This window comes from Vigna umbellata, chromosome 1 (genome assembly GCF_029865625.1).
Source record: "Vigna umbellata cultivar VRB3 chromosome 1, Vumbellata_1.0, whole genome shotgun sequence".
In the NCBI taxonomy this organism is placed as follows: Eukaryota; Viridiplantae; Streptophyta; class Magnoliopsida; order Fabales; family Fabaceae; genus Vigna; species Vigna umbellata.
Window position 1 is genome coordinate 100,007,522 of NC_142165.1, and position 24,330 is coordinate 100,031,851.

Here is a 24,330-nt window from a genome sequence, read left to right on the forward strand (position 1 = left end):
AGTCATAAAAAGAATATAATAAAGAACTATTTTTTAATTTTCAAAAAATTAAATAAAAATTAGCAAATTGTTTTCTTTGAATAAACTAACGAAACTGTTTATTATAAAATTCACTGTAAATTGTGATATGTGGTGAAATGATCAATAAGTTAATATATTAAAACTAAACTCTTGTTACTAAAACTTTTTTACTACTTAAAAGGTGATGTTAAGACACTGCTGTAACTTTAAAGAAATATTCGTTTTAACTAATAGAAACACATTTGTCAACGTGAATTTATTTTTTTATAATAAAAAATATTTTTATTATATTAAATAAAAGAACAAATGAGAACAAAAAAAATCTTAATTATAGATATTTTGTAAAAAGAAAAATAGCAGAACTCCGATTTCAAATCATATGAAAGTTACCAGCAACTAATGTTAATTATATTTCCGCTTTCTATGGCAATTTATTTATATAATCACTATATAACTATTTACTTAATTATTTATTAATTTAAATGCTATTAACAAATTATAATATATATATATATATATATATATATATATAAATTCTCAATATAAAATAAACTGAGATGTAATGTAGGCAAAATAACTTTTTTAAATTTTAATTCAATGTGTATTACATGAATGAGATTACTTAGCATTTTTTTTACTACATGGTAACGTATAATGTTATCTTTTAAATATATTTACTTATTTATTTGAAAAGGTATGTTTGGTAAGAATAACAAATCAGGTCAACGTGAGATCTGTTTTGGCCGGCTTCGTTAAAAACATATCATGTTAGACTCACTTACCATAAAAAATGTTATAAATTTCAATCTGTCTGTTTATAGGATAGACGACAGACTGACCTGTATTTTTTATTTTTGAAATTTATTTATATATACTTATAAATAAATATTTAAAATATATTTTATTATTTAAAAACAATTTAAACGAATTAATTAATATTTTAATTAAAATAATTATATTTACAGGTTATTTATTCTATATATTAATAATTAAAATTTAATTTATAATAATATTATATTTTTATATTTTTATAAAAGTATAATATAATTTCTAAGTTTAATTATTCTTATTTAAATTTTTTATATAAAAAGTAAAAAACATAACAATAAATTAAAAATTCTAATCCGACAAACTGAGCCAGGGCTACAACCCATTTTAAGTCCCAATATATTTGGTTTAAACACGTGAGATCTTATTGGTGTATATTGAATTCCGACAATTGCATGCAACTATGCTTCTTAGAGAATTATGTTCTGATTTCCAAGTAAACCTTTTGTTTTGCTTTTTTTTATGTTGTCTTTATTCGCACGTCACACCCGGAGCCCTTTCTTCTTTCCCACGCAACAGTCTCTATTTCAAGTATTTGAGTATAATTTATTAAATATACAATTCATTTAAAATAAACAAGTAATATCAAATGATATTTTAATGTTTAATCTCTCATGTATAACAAGAGTGTTATGTTCTTTAAACTTGACATTCATTACAGTCATCATAAAAATAAAATTAAAATGTTTTAATTTTATACTTACTATTTCAAAAGCTTAATAACAAAATTAGTTTACATGTTAAAATAATCCATTCTCAATGTTACATTTTATTTTATTGTACAAATTTAATATTAGAGTTATTATAGATTTTATTATATGGTTAAATAATGTTATTTATTTTATTTTTAGAAAGATTTTTTTTATATAATTTTATTAGTGTTAAAGCGATTTTCCATGTTAGTGTTAAAAAAAAATTTAAATAAAAGATGGTAACATGTGAAAATAATGTCATGTCATCTGACACGATAATGTGATGTAAAATATTAAATGTCTTATTTTAGTTTCAATTTTGTGATATATTTTTATTTTGTTTTAATTTAGTTATTTTTAAAAAATATTAAACAGTTGTATTACTTTTAAATTGAAATCATTTCTTTCTAAATATTTTTATTAAAATTAATATTTTTAGTAAATATTTTAACAATATTAGGTTTATTTGTATTTATATTAAATTACATTTTATTTAAAATTGTTTTTGAATTTTATTTTTATTTGTTTTCAATTGCTATTAAAATTGTTTTAAAATATTTAAAAATTTTACATTTGAATTTATAAAATTTTTATTTTTAAAGAAACTCAAACATTTGCATAAATATTGAATTTTACACATTTTAAAAATAAACAGTTATTTTAGTATATTTGTTAATTGAAATTAATTTTGATTTTTTTTCTATTAGCATTACTAGTATATTAGTACTAAAAAAATATGTTTTGAGAATTTCTTTCATAAACATAATTTCATAATTAATTTAACAGAGAAATATTAATATTAAAATTTTGTTAAGACCTTTATTTTGTAAGGTCTAAAGTGATATTTTATCAGTTTTACTTATGATGTTCTAAAAAATAATTTGTGAACGGGTGATTGTATTAATTTTTGAAATTATTGTTGATGTTTTGATATTTACATGAGTATAACTTCATGTTTTGACAAAATAAAGTTATGACATCATTAAAACCAGAGATTTTATGACAATAAATTGGTGAAAAACTCTTGAATCAAATGTAAAATAATATTATATTTTTATTTAAATAACACCGAGTAATAGATGTAAAGATCTAAATAATAAGGACACTATAAAAGACACACACTCTGTCACACACATATATATATATATATTAAAATGTATTTTTATAGTAGATGAAAAACTGTATTTTTTGAATTAAGTTTAAATAAAAACATTTTGAGTAGTGTAATAATTTAAATGAATTTAATTTAGTCAAATCACATTAATTCAGTCACAATAAAATCCTAAATTATGTTCTTCTAGTCCATTAAAAGATACAAAATTCATATTACTGCTTCAATTGATAGTTAGGTATATGTATGAACATTGTTGGATCCGTAATGAAAGTCATTTGTGTGATAAGGGAGAGACAATTTTTTTACCACTTTGAGTATCCTTTTGAATTTGGTTTCACCAAAGCAATAACCAATGCATGTTGTTGATGAAATACGTGTTGCCATCTTGATTCCCACATTGCTAAGTGTGCTCTGACATATTACTCTTTCCTAAGAAATTTTGGAAGTTTGATTTGGATTGTTGTAATTTCTTGATGGCTGTGCCTCCCACCGTATCTTTTTTTGTCTCTATAGATAGAATGGTCCTTCTCCTCAGTAAGTACGGTGATCTTTGTCTTTTTCTTCTTTCTTCCTTTTCTCTTACTTTTTCTATTTTCTCCATCTCTTCTACCATTTCTGTAATTCTCATCCATTCTTTAACTTTGGGAATTTCCTTTGATGAAGATACCCTAGACATATTAAACAAACCACAACAAACACGGACAAAATAAAGAAAACATTTCACATTGCACTCCATGCTTAGTTCACATTTTTCATCTTCCTTGAAATACACTGCATTTTTCAATTGGATTTTAAGTAAATTTCACTTTAACCTAATTTATAGTTAACAATTAAAAGAAATAAAACGATTTAATGAACTAAGAAATAAAGAAAACAAACTAGTATTTTTTTTATAAGAAAAAGTGTAGTTTATTGATATGCTTTTATAGTAATCATTCTTGAAATTATCATTGTGCGCTCATTCTTGCTCTCTTTTTCTTTTTATTTTTTATTCATGCATTCGTTACATATTGTTTTTTGTAATTAAACAATTTAACAAAATTATATAATAATATATCAATGTATAATTACATATAAACAAATAATACACATCATATCTTTCAATAAGTCGGTCATTATAATTAAACAATTTAATAAAGTAAATTGAACATTACGCAATATATTATTACATGCTTAATTTTATTTCCACACCACGGGTCCCCTGGCAACTAAACAATTTAATAAAATAAATTGACTACCGTATCATACAATTGTTCATCAAAAAACCTCTATCAAATAATTAACACAATAATTCACAAAGTTACTAGGGTGGAAAGTATATATATATATATATATATATATATATATATATATATATATATATATATATATATATATATATATATATATATATATATATATATATATATATATATATATATATATAATAATCGTTCTATAGATAAGTAGGATAATATATAAGAAGTAAAATCTATAAATCTATTGTTATTATACATTTTTATTGAGTTAAAAATAATATTAATCTCCTATGTAATATTTCATTCTTATTAATTTTTTTTTCTTATACAAAATGTATAAGAATTTAGAAATTAGAGTAGATAGGTGTATTAAAATAATGAGACCGAATATTTTATTTTAAAATAATTTTATAACATAAATAGAATTTTCTAAAGCTCGGTTCATTATCTAAATCACTTCTATCTCTTAGAACACTATCTTACTTGAGTTCTCTCACTTCTATCTACTCTTTCTCACTCCTTGATCCACTGTTTGACGATCAGAAGATACCTAGGTGATCACGACGTCGAGGTCTACCTATTTGCCCAATTACTTTCTAAATTTTAGCAAGTTTAGTTCATCTTTTTTAGGTTTTCTTTAATTCTGTGATCACACAGAAACTCTGTCATTGCATGTGTTTGGGGTCCTCTTCTAATGATTCTTAGTTCCATTTAAGTTCTAAGAGTCGTTTCCTATCACCGATTGGTGATTTGTAGGTGTTTCTAGAGTTTCCTTACGATTAGAGTAATTCTTGAACAGTACAAGCTTGATTGAGGTAAGGGAAGCTAGTAATTTCTTTGATTTGTGTAATTACTGGAGTATATTTATAGAGACGATGATTTTGTACTATTTGAGTTGAAATTATGCTTTGTGGCATATGAATATGATGAATTGTGATGGTTTTTTAGTGTAAATAAATGAATTGATGTTCTGAACTATTTTGGATGATGATTGAATTTGTTTTGGTGACATGAAGGGGTTAGAAATCTCTGAAGTGAGGTAGTGAAAATGAGAATCAAAGGTTAGATGCTCAATTAGTCTGTTGGGACAACTTGGGTAAGTCAAATGTAACTTGTTTGAATACCTACATTGCTTAAAATGTGTAAAAAGTGGTAGAAAACGAATTGGGTCCATAGTTTGTTGAATTGTGAGTTTTGAAGAGTGAATTGCTTAGGAAATTCTTTTGAATGATTGTAGTGATGTTTAACAACACTTGTTCAAGTCTAATTAAGTATATAATATAATCTAGGAAAGTTAGAAGTTGGGAAAAATAGTTAGAATTGGTATAGGTTGTGTAATTCGGCATATTTGGTACTGCAGACTATGCAGACTCGTTGAGCGAGTAGAGTCGCTCAGCGAGTGGTTGTAGGGGTTGGTCATTTGCCCGAGGACTTTCGCTCAGCAAGAGGGTGCGCTGAGCAAGTGAGTAGAGGGTGGTGAATTGTCTGGTGAGTTTCGCTTAGCTAGGGATGTCGCGAAGCGCGAGTTCAGGGTATGGTACCACTAAGAGTTTTTTCGCACAGCGAGTTGGGTCGTTGTGCGAGAAACCTTTGTGTTCACTCAACGAGGGTATGCGTTGAGCGACTGTTTCAGGTTATCATGCATTCTTTTCTTCTTTGTTTTTTATTGGTTGGAATAATGCAAGTGATTTAGTTGTGGTTAATGTATGAATATCAAAGTAAGGTTTATGGTTTCAAAATGGTATGGAAGAGAATTCCAAGGAGTGGTGATTGTCAAAGTTTGTAAGTATGAATATGGGAAGCTCAGTCTTGAAGTTCATCATGACATTCTATCACCCATTCTCAAGTAGAGAGGGATGAGGCATGTCGTGAGAATAGCAGGAGGTCCTAGCCTAGGGGCTTTTCCTTGGCCTAAGGTGAGTGATAACGGACTAACCTTTTGTGGTAGCTTGGAGTGAGCCAGTTGTTTCACCACAACAAGTTCACGAACTGCCATAGTTACATATTCATACTCATCCGGATGGTCGAGTCAAGGGTTGTTCAATTATAAAGTTAATTTGGTTTGATGCTTTGTGTATGTATATTAATGAAATGTTTAAATCATATTCATATATCATTATTTGTTTTTTTTCTAGCTTACCCTTCTATCTGTGTTTGTGCTGTATGTTTTCCTTGTTTTTCTCTCTTTGTTATGATGATCTTGTGGGTGTGAGCAGAGGGAGATGAGATGACCTTGGAGCAAGCTATTGAAGGAAGTGACATTGCATAGTAGTTTTTCTTAGAGTAGCACTTGTAAATAGTTTTGGATTAGAGTTTTTGTATATTAAAGTTTAAAACTCATGCTTATTCTGGAGGACTATAAAAGCCACTTTATGATCTAGTTTGTGACTGTTCTATAGTATCATGTCTGTGATAATTCTTTGATATAGTAATATACTATATTTTTGGGATGTTACAAAATAAAAATTAAACTTAATTATTTAATTTATATAAAACTATTTAATTTAAAATTTTCTTTTTCCACTGGTTTTGAAAGAAAACCAAAAACGTAATGGATAAAGACCATAAGGGTGTTGCTCCCTCCACCACCACCCTATACTTCCTCCACCTCTCCACATTATTTTAAATACAATTATATCCTTAAGTTAAAAAGCTTTTACTTTTACCCTATTTTAAATAATTTGAAACCCTAATTTTACTTTCCCAGCACCCACCCACGGAACTCTCTTCCCCTTTCCCATTTTCGTTTCACCTCCCCACCTCCCGCACTTCCATTCCTTTTTCTTCCCAGTTTTTTTTTTTGAGTTTGAAAGCTTCCATTGCCGCCATGGTGTGAAGGAGCGTCGTTGTCGGGTGTGGAGGAACATCGAGGAGCGTCTAGAGCATCAACCAGCGTGAGGAAGTATACATCAATGGAGGTGACATCCTTCAACGGATGTCCCCTAATAAAACAAACTCTAAAATAAAAAAACGTAACCTTTAAACGGAGGTGGCATCTTCAACGGATGTCAACACCCGTTTAAGGTAAAACGGATGTCGACATCCGTTGAAGGATGTTGACATCCGTTGAAGGATGTTGACATCCGTTGAAGGATGTTGACATCCGTTGAAGGATGTCACCTCCGTTTACGTTTTTTATTTTAGAGTTTTATTTCAAGGTTTATTCGAATACACGCACTGCACCACTCCACTCACTAACACTGCACCACGAGAGAGAGATTGCTTGATAATTCTTTCCATCACCACCAACCTTTGCAACTTATAGTATCTCACAACGACGAAAGAAAGAGAGGAATAAATATAAAGTTAAAATGAAAGAAAAGTATTTACTCATGTACGGGACTAGAATAGGTTATTAGTGAAATAGGTTGTGAATGGGTAAAATTAAAAAACAATAACCCTAAAAATAAAATTTTACTGAAAGACAAAATAATAAAGGGGAGGTGGAGGGAGAAAGGTGTGGTGGTGGAGGGAGCAACACCCACCATAATCATGGGCCAATTTTTTCACCTTTCCTGTTTATTTCTTTTTCTATGGGTTTCTTCCCGCACCCCACGTTGTTTCTTCCTGCACTCCAAAGTTTTCATTCTTTCCCAGTTTATCCCATAAAATGTTTTGCACCGGAATGACACTCCGGTTTGATGATCGCCCAAACCCAATTCCCCCTTTCAAATCAGAAGCCTCCAATCGTTACTTCACCACAGCATTCAAAGGCCTCCTTCTCTATAGATATTCTGCACATGAGATTTTGCTAAACTGATCTCAATACGAGAGTAGTAACATAATTTTTTAATTAAATTCGTTTAACCAATTAAATTCTACTAAAAAAACTAGTGATGTTTCAAGTATTTTTAATCTATCACTTGTATGTATTGTATGAGTGTTATGATAAATTTCATTGATGCCATTAAATTGATGAATGACATGTTAGAATTGAATTAGTTAGGTCATGTTTTCAAAGATAGGTTGGTCTAATGTATAGTTTGTAGTATAAAGCATATGAATCAACAAATAATTTCGATTAATACATTTTGTAGTAAGAAGTTGACAATATATTTTACCCAAAACTATATTAACATTTTTATTTTTCTCTTGTATGTTTATGAAAAATTTCATAATCACAAACGGGAAAAAGAAACATTACTCTTAAGGAATGTTAAAAACTAAGGGGCATATTTGTTGTGAACTGAATCTAAATCCTTAATGTGTAACATGTTCCCACATACAAATGAAGGATATGTTAATATTAGTGAATGATTTTCATTCCTTGAAGTCGTCTTTGTCATCAAGGGGAATTGGTCTGTTCCTCCAAAACACAGCAAGAGCACTCCCACCAAGCTGCATGAAACCAGTGAAAAATATTCGTTGACAGAAATTAAAAGCCAACATTTTTACAAGAAATAGACAAAGCAAAACAAAACAGCCTTGAGAGCTGGATGTCTTACCGCCATGCAGACAACACTCACAGCAGAAGGAACAGCCACAAGGGGATTTTTAAAGTGCTTCTGAGCGAGTAAAAACCCCAGTGCAGAACTCTGCAGATAAATAAGGTTAGACACATCTAGAAAAGTAGAATGATTCATACATTTTTCGGATGGAAGAAATGTAACCAACCCAGATTTTGAGGAATGACGAATACAAGTTTTACCTGCATTCCACACTCTATAGATATAGTGCGTGATGTGGATTCGCCAAATGATATTCTTGAAAACCAATAACCAAGAGTAAATGCAGCAGCATGTAGGAAAACAACTGGCAATACTAATTGTGCTCCTTGAGCTTTTAATACATCAGAAACTAGCCCAATCTGAAAAGTTTATGCATGTCAAATTTCTGTTCAAAGCAAGAACAATATATGATCATTTATAACGAAGTAAAATGCCAGAAGAGAATACATTTGATGAACTTCATCTTCTAGAACTTAATCAACTTACTGGGCTTGCACAGAGGAGAGTGGTCAAAATGACTCCAATCAGAGGACAGACAATGATTATCTTTGAAGTGAACTTAGGAAAAAACTCATTTGCCAAAACTGCCAGATAAAGAAAAGACATTACAAATCGTCCTGATCATTAGGAATGAAACCGTAAACCAAAGTACAGGTATGTTATAAAACGACCAACTCACATTTAACTTAAAATACTCATCATCTCTTACCTCCCACAACCGTTGGGACTAAAACAACCTGAAATGTACTAACTGCCAGGCCCTGCAAAAGAGAGAATTACAGATTCACTACGAGAGTGAAAATGAAAGATACAACAGGATCTGTTTAATAGAAATGATGAGAAAATCCAAGAAGAGAAAGAAAACCATTAAGAATGTAGTGAAGAATGACAAGGTATCCTATTCAAATCAGTTTCTATATTCATTTTTCACTTATTAGGAGAAACTATGATTAGTATTGTCAAAGTGTCAACTGCGCTTCATTTTCGTAACAGCTTGCCAACAGCAAGCTAGTTTTACATATCCTTTAAACGAAGACTTTATTTGACATTCCTTTGCCCAAAAATTGGCAAGCAACAACTTACAACAGCATCAACTGGAACGAGTTGACCAGCAAGAAGCTTTGTAAGAAGTGGGGTCATTATAATAGCTCCAATGGTTGAACACCTGTAGACCAGTAAATAACATTTTTAAATATCTCTGAAACCTAATTTCTGAAAAAGACTGTTCTCTTAATTAACATCATGAATATACACCACATAATTTGATTGCAGCTAAAAATTTAAAAGTGATAAAAGCCGAGAAATAACATGATTCCAACCATGTCAAGCATTTAGTACTTGCATACTGTTCTCGTATCATTTAGATCTTTCTGTTTAAATAGGATATTTAGATTCAATTATTTTGCATTCAGAAACGTCATTGCATTGGTTCTTCATGTTTCAAAATGCATTATAAGTTTCTAACCTTGAACTGCCAAAATTGAATAAATCAAGAGGCTCTGATTAGAGCAACAAATTAATCCAAAATCTTCCATTTCTCCTTTCAAGTGGTAAGAAAGCACACCCGTTTGAAAGAAATTTCAACAAGGACTAGAAAATCACATTTTAGCGTACAGGCAGGCAATCGACAAATAAGAAATGAGTAATTAGTACAACTTACTAATGTATTCATTAATTCCAGATTATTTGTATGATATCAATCTTTAATCAAATAAAAAAACTATTTTTTCAGTTTAAATGACAGAATCAACAGATTGGAAGAGAGACAGGAGCCAAAACATGTTCTACAAATGTAAGTAGTGACGAGGATGTAGATTACAGAAATCACCAAAATTTTCTAAAAGCAACATTAATTAGCATATAAATATTAACCTTCGAGTATAACATAAAATATAATTTAGAAAGACAAACAAACAAGGGAATGCATGTTAAACATACGTTGTCATAAGAACAGACAGTGCAACATTTCCCTTGGATATGAATGTCGCAACATTTGATGCCTGACCACCGGGACAACATGAGACCAGAATAAGACCAGTTGCAAGAGGAGCTGAAAGTTTTAGAGTCTGGGAATCAGATATTGACGTTAGTTCTTATGATGGACAATACACGAGCAAGCATAACAGGATAAATTGCAAATTACAAATTTTGGGATCCTATTATAAAGAGAGATAAAAAAATAACAGGACTGGCAAACAGAAGTGACAGACAAAACAACCATAGGTATTGAACTACAGCCTCTATATCAGCAACCATAATCAGAACAAGCAATTGCAGATCCCAATATTAACCTAAATAAATAAATACCTATACTGAGTCCTGCACCTACATTCATGGAAACTACAGATGCCTTCAGCATAATGATCATTGAGCATATATCTTAATAAGGATTCAAAATTGAGAGGAAAGCCCCGATGATCAAATAAATTAAAGCCTTAATTACATTATTATGCTCATGAAGTAGCACATATAGTTTACATTAAGCTCCACAGCGCCTATATGTTTATAATATTTAAAAAAAAAGTCCCAGGCTTCTAATTTTAGTCCCGTCATGAAAGATAGAATAACCTTGTCAAAATATAGGATATCTTGGAAATATAGCGCAGACTTTGTCTCAGCTTACAATATTATTGACAACAGAATCAAGGGACAAATAACCAGCACACGGCCAATATCATCATTTTATATTATCAAAAAGATATCTTTCATTCTTTGATCAAACAAATACTCAAGCACTAACCAAAAGATAATATCAAAAATAGAATTTTCTATAAATAAACTACGATGCAAAATAATCAATTAATCATTACCATGACATAATGTTTATCATGAGGCAGTATAAAAAAATATATATAAGAGAATGTAACACGTTTTAAGAGCTGATCTAAACAAAGCAAAGAAGCAGGGAAGAGCTCAGGTAATAACAAAAAATACCATTACAATGGCAAAGCCTAGCATGGGTTTAATTAAATATTGTGCAAGAAACCCTACACCCACCTGCAAAAACAAAATCAATAACATTTAAAAGAAGAAAAAACAATAAATTTTCATTTAAGTATGAGTTATCTTCCCTTACAGTCCACGGATTTCGCAGACACCGTCTGAAATCCTCAAATGTCAATGTCAAGCCCATAGAGAGCATGAGGAAACCCAAGCCAAGAGTAAAAAGATCTTTCTCCAACCAAGTTACCTGGAATAGAGCCATAACTTCACAGCAGTTAATCAACATATTTCCACTCAACCATATACATAGCGGAAAAAATCAGAGTAATTACAGCAGTTGGCTTGCAAATGCCGATAACGGCCCCCAAGATGACCTGCTCATGCAAGTTAGCAAACTCTCAAACTACAGACCAACACAGAAAATAGAAAATTTGAGGTGCTATAATGAAGAACTATCGGCTTACCCAAACAGGAAAAAGAATTGTCAAGGTTTCAATCACTTTCTCGTACTGGCTCAACTCACCAGCACTTTCAGGAATATCTCCAGATATGTCTGTGGTAGCCTTGTTACATATTTGAGAGTTCCTAAGCATAGCAACAAATACGACACTAGCACTTAAAATAAAGAACGAGAAAGTCAACGTTCAAGCACCCAACAATATATCAAAAGATTACCTACACCGGATGCTGCTTATATGTAATTGGCAAATTGTTATTCCAAAACACATCAATAAAAGCAACTTTTGGAAATGTGAGAGGGAGCAGGGGTTCTTTTTTCTTTTCTTTTCTATACAAGTGTATACTGTTTCTTCTTCATAGAAAATGTAGCTTCATCATTTACTGCAAATACTTCTGTAGATTTATTTTCTTAAAAGAACTCAAGATATCAAGATTTGCCACCCTTTTTCACATTAAGCGCTTGCACATTCCTCTATAAAACAATTTGTTCTGAGGTCAAGTAATTTAGTGTTTCGTGAAAGGTAAATAATTTGCAAATCCAATGGAGAGTTGAAGGAAAAACCATTGACCATCTTGCTCAATATAAAGTAGTACATTGAGAAGCCTCAGTTTATTGTCTGTAACACTGGAATTAAAACTCTGAAAAATCAATGACTCATTTCATTTTTCCAGTAAGGATCTAATACGCCTTCATTTTCATTAAGAACTTTAATGACTTCAATTGCGTGGATATCATTGCCAGCTGAAAAGCAAGATACCAAAAAAAGAGCTAGTACAATGTTTACTAATTCACAAGCGCTTACAGGTGCCACTCACAGCGTTGTTTAGCCTTTTTCCATTTTCCGTCTTTTCCCCATTCCTTCATACCTTCTTTAAAATAGAAGAATCGAAAACATTTTTGCCAAAGGAACATATCTTCATTTGCAAATAAACGCAATCAATGATTCCATGCACGTGCAAGAAGAGCATTTGCCTTCATGGAATACTTAACAATTTGCCACTTTCCTAAATCCATGATTGCAGAACTTCATCCGCAAAATAATGGTTAACAGAAGCTCCCCCAGATACTCTCAGATAACAGCTGTAAAGTTCCACACTTTTGCAAATTATTTTTAGATATGCCAACAGATTCTAAATTCTAACAATTTGGGGGGCCTACACCTATCTTGCTTCTCAGGAAAGAATTTCAATATCATCATAGCCCGCAGGTACTGTGGCTGTATCTATTCCATTCCCACAAATCCCTCCTCAGAACAGTCACCAGCATGTGGCACTGGTCCAATAGCTTGTACACCATTCTTCAATAAACCGAACACCATAAGCATATATTAACTTTGGAATCAGAGACTGGTTAAAATATTACCTTCTTCTAGATCCTTCAAGGGTTAAGGGAAATTCTACAATAGCAACAACTGGACCTCGCAAGTCGCTTCGAGTTGCCAACCTTCTTCCGCTCTCAGAGTGGCCTTTTACTTCTGTAAAGACAAACAAGAATAATAAGCTTATCAACAAGGGAAAGAGAGACTCCCTGATTGGGAAACATCCAAAGAAGCACGGATCAAGCATACCCAGATGGGAATTACGAAACTTCTTCCAAATGGGGGTGCGAAAGCTCGGCTTAAGCAGTGCATCATACGGCCCTACCTTATGGTCTCTGAGAATGTTGATAGACATAGAAGCCATGGCTCGATGCAACAGGGTAAGGATCTGCCTAAGTTGGAGGTTTTGGTTGAAAAGGGTGTGGATTCTGTTCTGTTGTGTTTAGTTTTGATATTCGAAGGCAGAAGGCAAAGCACCCTGGAACTTGGGAATTTACTATTATGACTCCACACTCCCCATTGGAATGACAATTTCGGGTGTTTGATTGAGGATGTTTTGGAAACTAATGGATATGTAATCATTCTTCAACCTTACCCAATACCTTTATTTTTCTTTTGGTTTAATACCTCTTTTGGTCCCTCGAAAGGGGCAAATGTTCAATTGGGTCCTACCTTTTTTTAGAAGTTTAATGTGGTCCCAAATTTTGTAAAAAGTGTACAATCAAGTCCTTTTTGGAAACGGCGTTGATTTTTTAACGGAGCAGTTGACAGGGTGGACTAAAGTTAGCTACGTGGCTGTGAGAGGGTAATACGTGGCTGTGTGAGGGTGATACGTGGCTGTGTGAGGGTGATAAGTGGCATTCATCTTGTTCTTGTCACCCAAAATGATCACGGCATTCAGGAATCATGTTATTTAGAAGGAATAGAACCTGCTAGCCGAATTCCATACGCAAACATACAGAGATGAATCTATTGTTAGCAAACATAGTATACTTGAATTTTTTTTTGCTTGAGTTCCCCTCATTCCAAGACCAAAGACCGCCGCTGAAGGAATAAACCAGAAGCTCCGTCCTTCGCCGCCGACGAACCAGGTCGAAGAAGTCGAACCATACCGCGAGGCCAGCCCTCCACCTGCAGAAAACCAGAACCAAAAACAAAAACCAAAACCCAGAGATCCAGCGGTCAACCTCGGCGGAGTTTCGTTGATCTCCGCAAACCTGTCGCTCGAGACCCACCGCGCGAACCACCATCGAAACTCCAAGGGTCGCGCCTCTGCCGCTGTGTCGCTCACAAGCTCCGCCGCCGCGGACCACCCCAAAGCTGTCGCGAGTTGTCCCAACGTGAGAGAAAGGAAGCTGCCATATGGTTGCAGAGCAGCGCCGAAGGAGAAGAAGAGAAGGGAAAACTATATCTTTCCCTCACATGAGCGTGACGAAGCAGACATAAGAAGAAGAGGGTAGAAAGAAATTGGGATTTCCAATTTAGGGTTCATAATCCTTTAAGATTGGGAGTTTTCCCTCTTAATTCTAATTTTAAGTAGGTTCCTAATTTTCAAATTTAGGATTTTTCGAATTAGGAAAACCACGTATTACCCTCTCACAGCCACGTAGCTAACTTCAGTCCACCCTGTCAGCTGCTCCGTTAAAAAATCAACGCCGTTTCCAAAAAGGACTTGATTGCACACTTTTTACAAAATTTGGGACCACGTTGAACTTCTAAAAAAAAGGTAGGACCCAATTGAACATTTGCCCCTTTCGAGGGACCAAAAGAGATATTAAACCTTTTCTTTTTAGTTACATATAAATAGATCAAAATTACACTTAAGTCAAAATATTACATATTATAATAAGTAAAATCCATAAAAAAAAATAAACCGTACGAAAAGGAAAAAAATATTACAAACTATAGTAAGCAAAATCCATAAAAAATATAAACAAAACATAAAAAGTATATATATATATATATATATATATATATATATATATATATATATATATATATATATATATATATATTTCCACGTTAGTTATTATGCATAATGTATTTTAGGGTCAACTTTAGTTGAGATTTACAATCAAATCACTACTAGGACTAGATAATTGTAGAATCGAATCGGTATTGATCAAAATAATTAATTTTAATATTGACTAATTTAGACATAAATATAAATTTAAAATAAGAAAATAGGTGATCTGCATTGCATATTAATATTTGAACTGTAAATGTTGATTTGACTTTAACATTGAAGGTACTCTCCCAATGACTTAGACAAATGGTTAGGAGAGGTGAAAGGGTACTATTCAGAAAAAAAAAAGTACGTTCTTTTTGTAAATTTGAATTTTTAGGAGACACAATAAAAATTAGAGAAAAATGTGAAATAAGACAAAGATAAGAACCACATTCTAGCATATTGATAAGTCAAATAAAAATTCGCCACAAAGATGTTAATATTTGATAATAATGATATTTCTAATCCAAGAACCAAGATAATTATCTCTAAAAATGGAAATGCATATATTATGACTAAAAAGTTTTTACATTAACTTTTGGTACCTCTATATATAGACACGGTTTAAGAAAACCTAAAAACCCTAAAATAAAGCCTAAAACTCAAAACACATAAAAATAACAAAAAATGAAAATTACATATGCAAATTTTTTTTCCTAGGCTTGTTCACCTTGTAAATTTAACATTCTATATAACTAAAATAAAATTACAAATTATTTAATTTTCTAAATTATTCTTCAGTTATGCTTGTGATCTTCGTATTCTTTAAACTGTCCTAAAATATATGTGAGTTGTAGTGTGATAGGAACATATATGAGACAAGCAATGCTAATTGTCACTTCATTTCAAACAAAATAACAATCAACTTCAAGTCACCTTGATACAAAGAAAACAACAATCAAATTCAATATATTTCATTCTTTCATGAAATATTGAATTTTGATTTATGTGCAATGATAATTGGCTATCTTAATACAATCACATCCCTTTAGAAATACCAATTCCCAAATCACCACTTAATTGACTACCGTATAACAATATTTAACCTCTCATAACATCAACAATTATTAATTATTTCTTAGTTTTCCAAGACATTGAAGAAGAACCAATAAACACAACCTGTTTAGTAAAAGAATATCTTGTAAGTGGACAATATGCCTAATCCAAATCACATCATCGTGTAGTTGCAATTTACTATTACACCATTACAAAATACCTTATCTTGGATTTTTCTTCAAATATATAATAACCCTTAATATCGTCCTTTAATGTTTTTTATGAGATTTTTACATAAATTGAAATAAAATATGTACATAGTAAGCGAAATAAGATGTAGTAAGAGACAAATAGATTAATATCATAATCAACCTTATACATGTTTTCAAATCTTCTAAAGTTGTACTCACTAGTACAAAAATCGCGTACAACGTCGAATGTTTTGGGTTCACGAACGACGTTATATCAGGAGACGTTAAATTTACGTCGAATTTAAAAAATTCGACGTTAAATTAACATCGAATTTTGTTAATATACGACGTTAACTTAACTTCGAATTTTGTCAATATTCGACGTTAATCAATTTTTTTTGTTTTTTTAAATTAATTCTGATCCTTTTTTGCAACTCTATGAGACATGAAAAGCAAAAAAAACAACAAATTTCAGTGTTTTGTATTTTATAAAGCATGAACTATGAACGTGTAGTGTAGTATCAACAACAAACAATAATAACCAACAACAAACAAGTTCAATCAAACAACAACAAACAAGTTCAACCAAACAACAACAATAAACAAGTTCAACAAAAAAAAAGCAACAAATAAGTTCAACACATAAGTTCTTCAAAACGAAAACGAAAACTAACCTTTAAAAGGTGGGTTCATCGGAATAAAGTTTCGTCACCCGTAAAAGAGAAAACAGAATGCGCCTATGAAGGAGAAGAACACGAAAATAATCGGTTAAAACAAACAGAAATCATACATAAAGCAATTAATTAACATGCATTTGTATCAAATGAAAGAAAGATTACATGTGATGCTCGTCAAACTTCGTTCGAGAAAAGTTTGAGAAGAGAAGAGGGTATTGCGCGCTAAGATAAAGTGAATGAATTTTCAATCTCCCGCTCAAATTTTTATTGAATTCACTAACCTTTTGACGTCGAATTTAAAGGACATTCGACGTTTTATATCTTTTACGTCGAATTACAATTCTAAACGACGTTTAATAATTGCATTTATTTACAAAAATGTCACCGCTCATTTTTAACGTTGGCTATTTAGTGGTTGGACGTTAAACGCGTAACGTTATACGCTATTTTTGTACTAGTGACTAGAACCCAATGTTTCAGTTGTTCCACTAGAAAATATGCAGGCTTAACACCTAATAAACCTATGTCTTCAATGATTCCCAACATATATTTTCGCTGACAAAAAGAAATCACCTTAACATTACGAGTTTATTTTAACTCTAAAAAATATCTTAATACTCCCAAGCATTTCATATGAAAATAGACACCTAAGTAAACTTTAAAAATTTCCAGGGCAAAAGTATTGTTCCATCCAATAATTAAGTCGTCCACACAGACTAGCACATAAAGATGTATTTTCCTCCTATGCAATATAAATAATGAGTACTTTGAATAGGATGGACAAAACCACACCATTATAAAGCATTAGCCAACTTAGCAAACCCACAACAAGGAGCTTATTTTAAGTCGTACAATGACCTTTTCAACCTATAAAATAAACTTGGGTAAATGTTTTTAAAACCTAAAAGAACTTTCATGTACACATCCTCAATAAATTACCATGGAGAAACATGTTATGTACATCCATTTGGTGAACACGTAATTTTTTAATTGTTGTTACTATAAAAAAGATACAAACGATCACCACTTTTGACACTAAGCAAATGTTTTATCATAGTTTATTCCCTCTAACTAATGATGTTCAAACATAACAAATATCTCTTTCAAAAGTTGTATGCTTCCATTCGAGTGATATTTTATTTTGTATACCCATTTATTTTTAAGAGATTTCTTTCCAAGTGGTAATTTTTGCAAAACGCATGTCTCATTCTCTTCCAAGGCTCATATCTTATTAATCATTGCTGATGAACAAAATCCTTACACATTGTTGATGAAATCTTGTTTCTCATCCCGTTTCCATTTGTGGTTCCATATTTTTTACTTGCATTACCATAACATTATCCCCATCAACTCCATGTGGGGATGCTACCTCGCCATCCAAACCATTAATACTTTTTCTCTCATTTCCATTATAGTCTCAACATAACTCTTTTGAAGTTGTGACTACTCTTCTTTGTGTAAGGCTACAGATGCACCACCTTTGTAAGTGATGCATCATAAGTCTCATGAAATATCTTTAGCAACTTACTCAATATCATAATTATTGTGAGAAGTAGAAAGAGTATTGTTCAGTAATCCAACAAAAGGAAATTTATGTTCATAAATTGTCACATCTCCAGTGGAATTCCAAATTATACAATATATCATTTTTTTTCATAGGAGTATCCCACAAATATACACTCTCAACTTTTGCTGAAAAATGTATTTCCATCAAGACGTTGATGATGTGCATAACATAAGCAACAAATAATTTTTGTTATCAAATGTAGGTGGTTTATAAAAAAAGGCTAACGCTCAACACCAAACTCAACACTCAATGGCAGCTACCTAGCGTCCAACGTTTTGACCCTTAGAGTTGTTTGGAATTAAATTTTCAGAAGGCACCCAACCGTACTTGGCACTTCCTTATGGGAATATGATTCGCAGGAGATTGAGTGAATGAATTTCAATAAGAATAAAGGAAGAGAAAAAAGTTTATTAAAAATTGTGTATAATTTGATGAATGTGACATATAAGAAAATGTTTAATAAATTAAGTGGTAAAATTATATATTTGTCATTACAATTAAAATTAATAAAAAATAAAATATAAGTAGTTAAAATTAATTTAAAATAAAACTTGGATGATTTTTTTAAAATAATAGGTACAATTAATTCAAAATAAATTTTGATTGGTTAATTTTTTATTAAATATTAAATTATAAAAAAAATATTATTAATTAATTACTTTTGTCATTATAAATTTTATTAATATTTTATTTTAAAATATTGTATTATTTTTTCCATTGATATTATTTTTAAATATTTTTATATTTTATTATTATTTTTATTATTAAGTTATTATTGTTATTATCATTTTTCATATTATTTTTTTTATAATGATTATTAGTTATCATAAATAAAAGGTTGTAAATTTTATATATATATATATATATATATATATATATATATATATATATATATATATATATATATATATATATATATATATATATATATATATATATAGGGGTTTGCTAACGCGCGTACGCCTGTTTTTCAGTTGGTACATTTTAGTAATGTGTACCGGATTTTAGTAGACAAAAATACCCTTATATATCATGGATTCTAAGTTTTAAGGTTAAGGGTATTTTCATAATTTTCATTCTCAAAACTTAAAAAAAAAAAAAGAAACTCCCAAACCCTTACTCATGTCTCTCATTCCTCTAAATCCTTTCTCTTTCATCTCTCTCACTCCAACCTTTTCTCTGTCATCCCTACTGTAGCCCCAATTGAAAAAATCAGAAACACTTGCCTTTAAACAATTTGCCTTTGTAAAGAGTTGAGTCATTGACATATTCACCTTCAGGCAAAGGTTCATTCAAGATCTCTTCAATTTCACCATCTTCACTAATTTCTCTAATTTCATCATCTGCATATGTTGAATCATCATCTCTAAAAAAACCCTCCAGGCCAATTACCAATTCTTTCGGATGTCATTATGCTTGTGAAAATTAGATAAAATTATATACGACAAAAATTATAAAATGAAAACTCATTATAAAGTCATTTTTTGTAAGAAATTGTTTAACGACGAGTGTTTCTGATTTTTTCCAGGCCAATTACCAATTCCTTTGATGTCAATATTATGCTTGTGAAAATTAGATAAAGTTAGATGAGACAAAAATTATAAAATAAAAACTCAAGTATTTATGATTTTTTCCAGGTCAATTACCAATTCCTTTATGCTTGTGAAAATTAGATAAAATTAGATAAGACAAAAATTATAAGATCAAAACTCATTATAAAATCATTTTTTTGTAAGATTGTTTAACGGCGAGTGTTTCTGATTTTTTCAATTGGGGCTACAGTAGGGTGTTTCTGATTTTTTCAATTGGGAATATTGGAGTGAGAAAGATGAAAGAGAAACATGGTATATAAGGATATTTTTGTCTACTAAAACCCGGTACACATTGCTAAAATGTACCAACTGAAAAACAGGCGTACGCGCGTTAGCAAACTCCATATATATATATATATATATATATGTTTATATATATATATATATATATATATATATATATATATATATATATATATATAAACATGGTACAAATATTCATTTGTCGGTCTTGTTAGAAATTATTTTAGAATTGATATGTTTTAGAAATAAATGTTTACATTATAAAAAGTAAATTAAGTGTAACAATGAGACGATCTAATTAAGGAGAAAACGACCAAGGAATTGTTATGTGCCAAAAACATGCCTTTGCCATTATTGGGTTCCGTTTTAGATTCGCCATAGCAAACATGCAGAATTGCAATTAAGCAGAAATACTTTACTCTTTTAGTTCCAAACGCATGCATCATTGGTCACAGTTGTCACCTTTATCCAAAAATGGAAGTAGCAAAAATTAATGTAGGAACCTTTTATCAGAAATCTTATTAATAGAAACCTTCCAAATGTATAAATCAACATTTGTCATTCATATTTTACGTGAAAAAATGAGTCAAGGTGCAGAAGAAGGAAGTGCCAATTGGACCATGAACATATTAATTGAACTCTCAGCTATATATTAATGTCGATCATGACATGGTCAATACTCAAGTAATTTATAATATAATATGACCTACCACTTCCCGTCTATTCAAACTTGTGATCAACTTACAGAAAATGATGCTTCAATGGCCCATGTAACATGCTGGATTCTGTCTCCTACGGTGGCAAATTGGTTAATTCTAGTTTCAGTTTCTTTTGTATATATAACTAATTCAGACAAAGCTTGATAAATTATTTAGCATGACATTTGAACTTATTTATTTTTTATTTGTGCAGTGTGATTCATTTGACATATGTCGAAGAATAAACCTTCATCCTATTCTAATAATTTACAATGCATTATATATAACCAAATGTAGAAGAGTGCACATGGAGAACTATTGGATAGAAACATAGGATAAAAAGAAATGGAATGTGTTGTTTGATGACTTGGACCACGTCCATTGATATTCCATTGCCGGCACCATTAATCTAATTATCTCTTATTTGCGTATTACTATGCTTTAATTATTTAGTTTATTAGTTGTATTCTCCAAAACATAAAATCTTACAAACCCCACTTTTGATTAGATGTATTAGTCAAAATTTTATTTTTATAAAGTTTTTTAATACCTAATGTTTCTCATTCTTGTCATTCTGATTAATCAAAGGGTTTATGTCCTAATTCAGTTCAAACATATCTTACTTTTACTTAAAAAAACAAAACAAAACAGACACATAAAAGAGCAAACTGCCAAAACGTCAATTGGAAAAAAGGAAAATTGTGAAAAAACCAGAGTAATAAAATAAAAGAACAAAGAAACTTGTAGTGTATACAAAAATTGTTCGAATTATTTTCTATCATTATATATACAAAACATAAAATATATGTATATTTTTCAAATTTAAAATTTATTCAATATTTACATATATCATACATGATTATTATGAAACTGGGGTTTTTAAAAATAAAATGAAATATTTTATAAATTAGTAATTTAACAAGAAAAATATTGTTTCTATGGATAAAATATGTGTTATTATATTGTTATATCACACACAAGAGAGAATGATTTTTTTGTAGATTTGTAGTTGCTCAAAATGGAAATTAATGTCTATGCATAATTTATTTGATTGATTTTATATGTTAAGATATATGATTGATGAGAGCTCTATTACTGTTAAAAATGTGATATATATAACTAAATAAACTTGGTTTATTTTATTGTTATCAAATATTGATTCGAAGTTTAAAAATCCTTTTTGTGTAATATTATTAAAATTAATAAGGTAAATTTTAAAATTTAATAGGAGACTTCTTTTTATGTAAGAATGTTATGTTGTCTAATGATAAATTATTGTATAGTAAGAAGAGGGATACACATTTTAATATTAATTTGTTTCAATTATTGGATTTTATTTCATTTTTATAATAAATATTCAAAAGTATTCTACTGATAATATTGAACATTAAGTATACAAAATTACTATTACTATTGACATCATGAATATAAAGTCATTTATGTCTAACTCGTCTTAATTTTCTTTTGAGATAAAAATTCTCAAATATTATTTATTACTTAAAATAAAAACATAAGAAATAATTCTCATAAAATTATATACAGCTAAAGTTTTCACACATACCTCACTTTGCGAAAAATTGAAAAATATTATAATATAAACTACTTTTTTTTAAGTTTATACTTGATATCAATATAAAACAAAATACATCCATTTTATTCTGATAATATAATAATATATTAATGATTTATATTAAAGAATAAATGAAATGTAATTAAAATATCAATATATTAAATTGTCTGAATGGTTGTATTTTTTTTTATAAGATATCAATATATTGTTCCTTCTTTTAGCTGTAAGTTATATGTATCATTTATGAATATTGCAAAGTAATCTTTATCTTTGATATTGGTAAGTAATTATAAATTATTTTTCTGTAACCATGATGTATAAGAGTATTGATTTTACTCGTGTTTTCTCATAAAATGTTTTATTTCCATATGTACATGTTGCTAACGTGAATTTTTTTTAATATTTAAATTTTAATTTATTAATCAGATAATTTAAAAACTTTTAAAATAAAAAAACATTTTTATAATAAATAAAAAGAATATTATAAATAAGGTTAAACTCATGTGAAAGTCCCTATTTTGTGGGATTGTCCCAATTACATTCCGTCTTTCAAGTTTTGTCAATTAAGTCCTTAATATTGAAAAATTGAATCAACTGGGTCTCTGCCATTAAACCAACTTAACGACGTTAAATTTTTGCTTACTTGTGAGGGTAACTGAGACAACCCCACGAAAATAAAGACCTCCGAATAGATTTAACCTATAAATAAAGTAACATGAAGTCTTATGTAATCGAATGATTTTGTTAAAAACAAAAAATAAACAAAAATGGTGTTCAAAACACACTTTCTATTTAAATACTCACTTTGAAATAATTTTATAATTTTTAACGTTTTACCTATTTTTTAAGTTTTAATTAAAATATACCATTTTACTACATTTGTGAAATCCATACCACAATATATTTACTTTGAACAATTACTTAATATTTTTAAAAGAATTATGATTCGCATAGCATAATATTCCTGAAAGTTAAGTAAGGAAATAAGGAAATAGAACTTGCTTTAGTTTACTATCGACGACCAGTTATTGAATTCATATACATAAAGATTTTTTTTCTGCACTTAATCTAAAAATAGCATTGTATTATATGCTTAAATATTCTTCATATAAACCTTTTTAAATTATATTAAAATTATTTTTTACTATTTTTTACTATTTTTTACAATAAATAACCAAGTCTACAAAAATTGCTTAATTTCCATAAAACGAACAATGATTTTAAGGAATATTATAAAAATAAATAAATTAAGCATTCTAACTTCAAAAAGTAAAACTTAGAGAACTACATTAAAAAAAAACTCATTTTCCTCTGTAAAATGATTTCATTGTTGAAAATTAAGAACCCGAAGAAATGATAAAAGACAATTTTAGAGATTCTTTAATACGACGTTATAAAATGAGTAGTTTTTTCTTAAATAAAATTGACTTTTTGTAAGAAACTTCAGTAAAATTTGAAGAAATAAATGAGTATACAATAGTATTTTAAAATTTCTATAAATGCAGTTAAAAAGACTTCATTTTTTCTTCATAAAAACGACTTCTTCACTTTGAAACTTTAGCAAAACCGGAAGAAATAAATGATGAAAGAATATCTTATAACTTCTTTGAATGTGCAATTAAAAACACTTATTTTTTCTTCATTTCATATAATGGGTTTTTTGAAATAAAACTTTGCACACACGAACGTTGTAAGTTATTATTTCAGGTTGACCGACATTCTTAAA

General features: G+C 29.8%; 1 protein-coding gene across 4 annotated transcripts; it reads right to left on the minus strand.

Moving 5' to 3' along the window:
* Positions 1–7,893: 7,893 nt before the first annotated feature.
* BASS2 (Sodium Bile acid symporter family) lies at positions 7,894–13,610 on the minus strand. 4 transcript variants are annotated; one of them, XM_088105149.1, is made up of 13 exons: positions 13,312–13,610; positions 13,107–13,218; positions 11,749–11,899; positions 11,617–11,658; positions 11,418–11,531; positions 11,276–11,338; positions 10,280–10,407; positions 9,425–9,506; positions 9,051–9,102; positions 8,828–8,925; positions 8,542–8,700; positions 8,339–8,428; positions 7,894–8,231 (listed from the first exon to the last, which is right to left on the minus strand). In XM_088105149.1, exons 1-13 carry the CDS (start codon positions 13,424–13,426, stop codon positions 8,154–8,156), a joined length of 1,284 nt encoding a protein of 427 aa, XP_087961275.1. In that variant the 5' UTR covers positions 13,427–13,610; the 3' UTR covers positions 7,894–8,153. The 4 variants fall into 4 exon arrangements, with proteins under 4 accessions (XP_087961275.1, XP_047148566.2, XP_087961274.1 ...); XM_047292610.2 differs by having other exon boundaries at positions 11,749–11,869; positions 13,312–13,609; XM_088105148.1 differs by lacking the exon at positions 11,617–11,658 and having other exon boundaries at positions 11,749–11,869; positions 13,312–13,609.
* Positions 13,611–24,330: the final 10,720 nt, after the last annotated feature.

Bases quoted from the DNA above. Each gene is read 5' to 3' on its own strand.
- BASS2 (XM_088105149.1), bottom strand. From the start codon at position 13,426: ATGGCTTCTATGTCTATCAACATTCTCAGAGACCATAAGGTAGGGCCG. The intron at 11,532-11,616 runs GTAATTACTCTG...GCTCTATTCCAG, and splicing joins GCATTTGCAAGCCAACTGCT to GTAACTTGGTTGGAGAAAGA. The intron at 9,507-10,279 runs GTATGTTTAACA...ACTGGTCTACAG, and splicing joins CTGTCTGTTCTTATGACAAC to GTGTTCAACCATTGGAGCTA.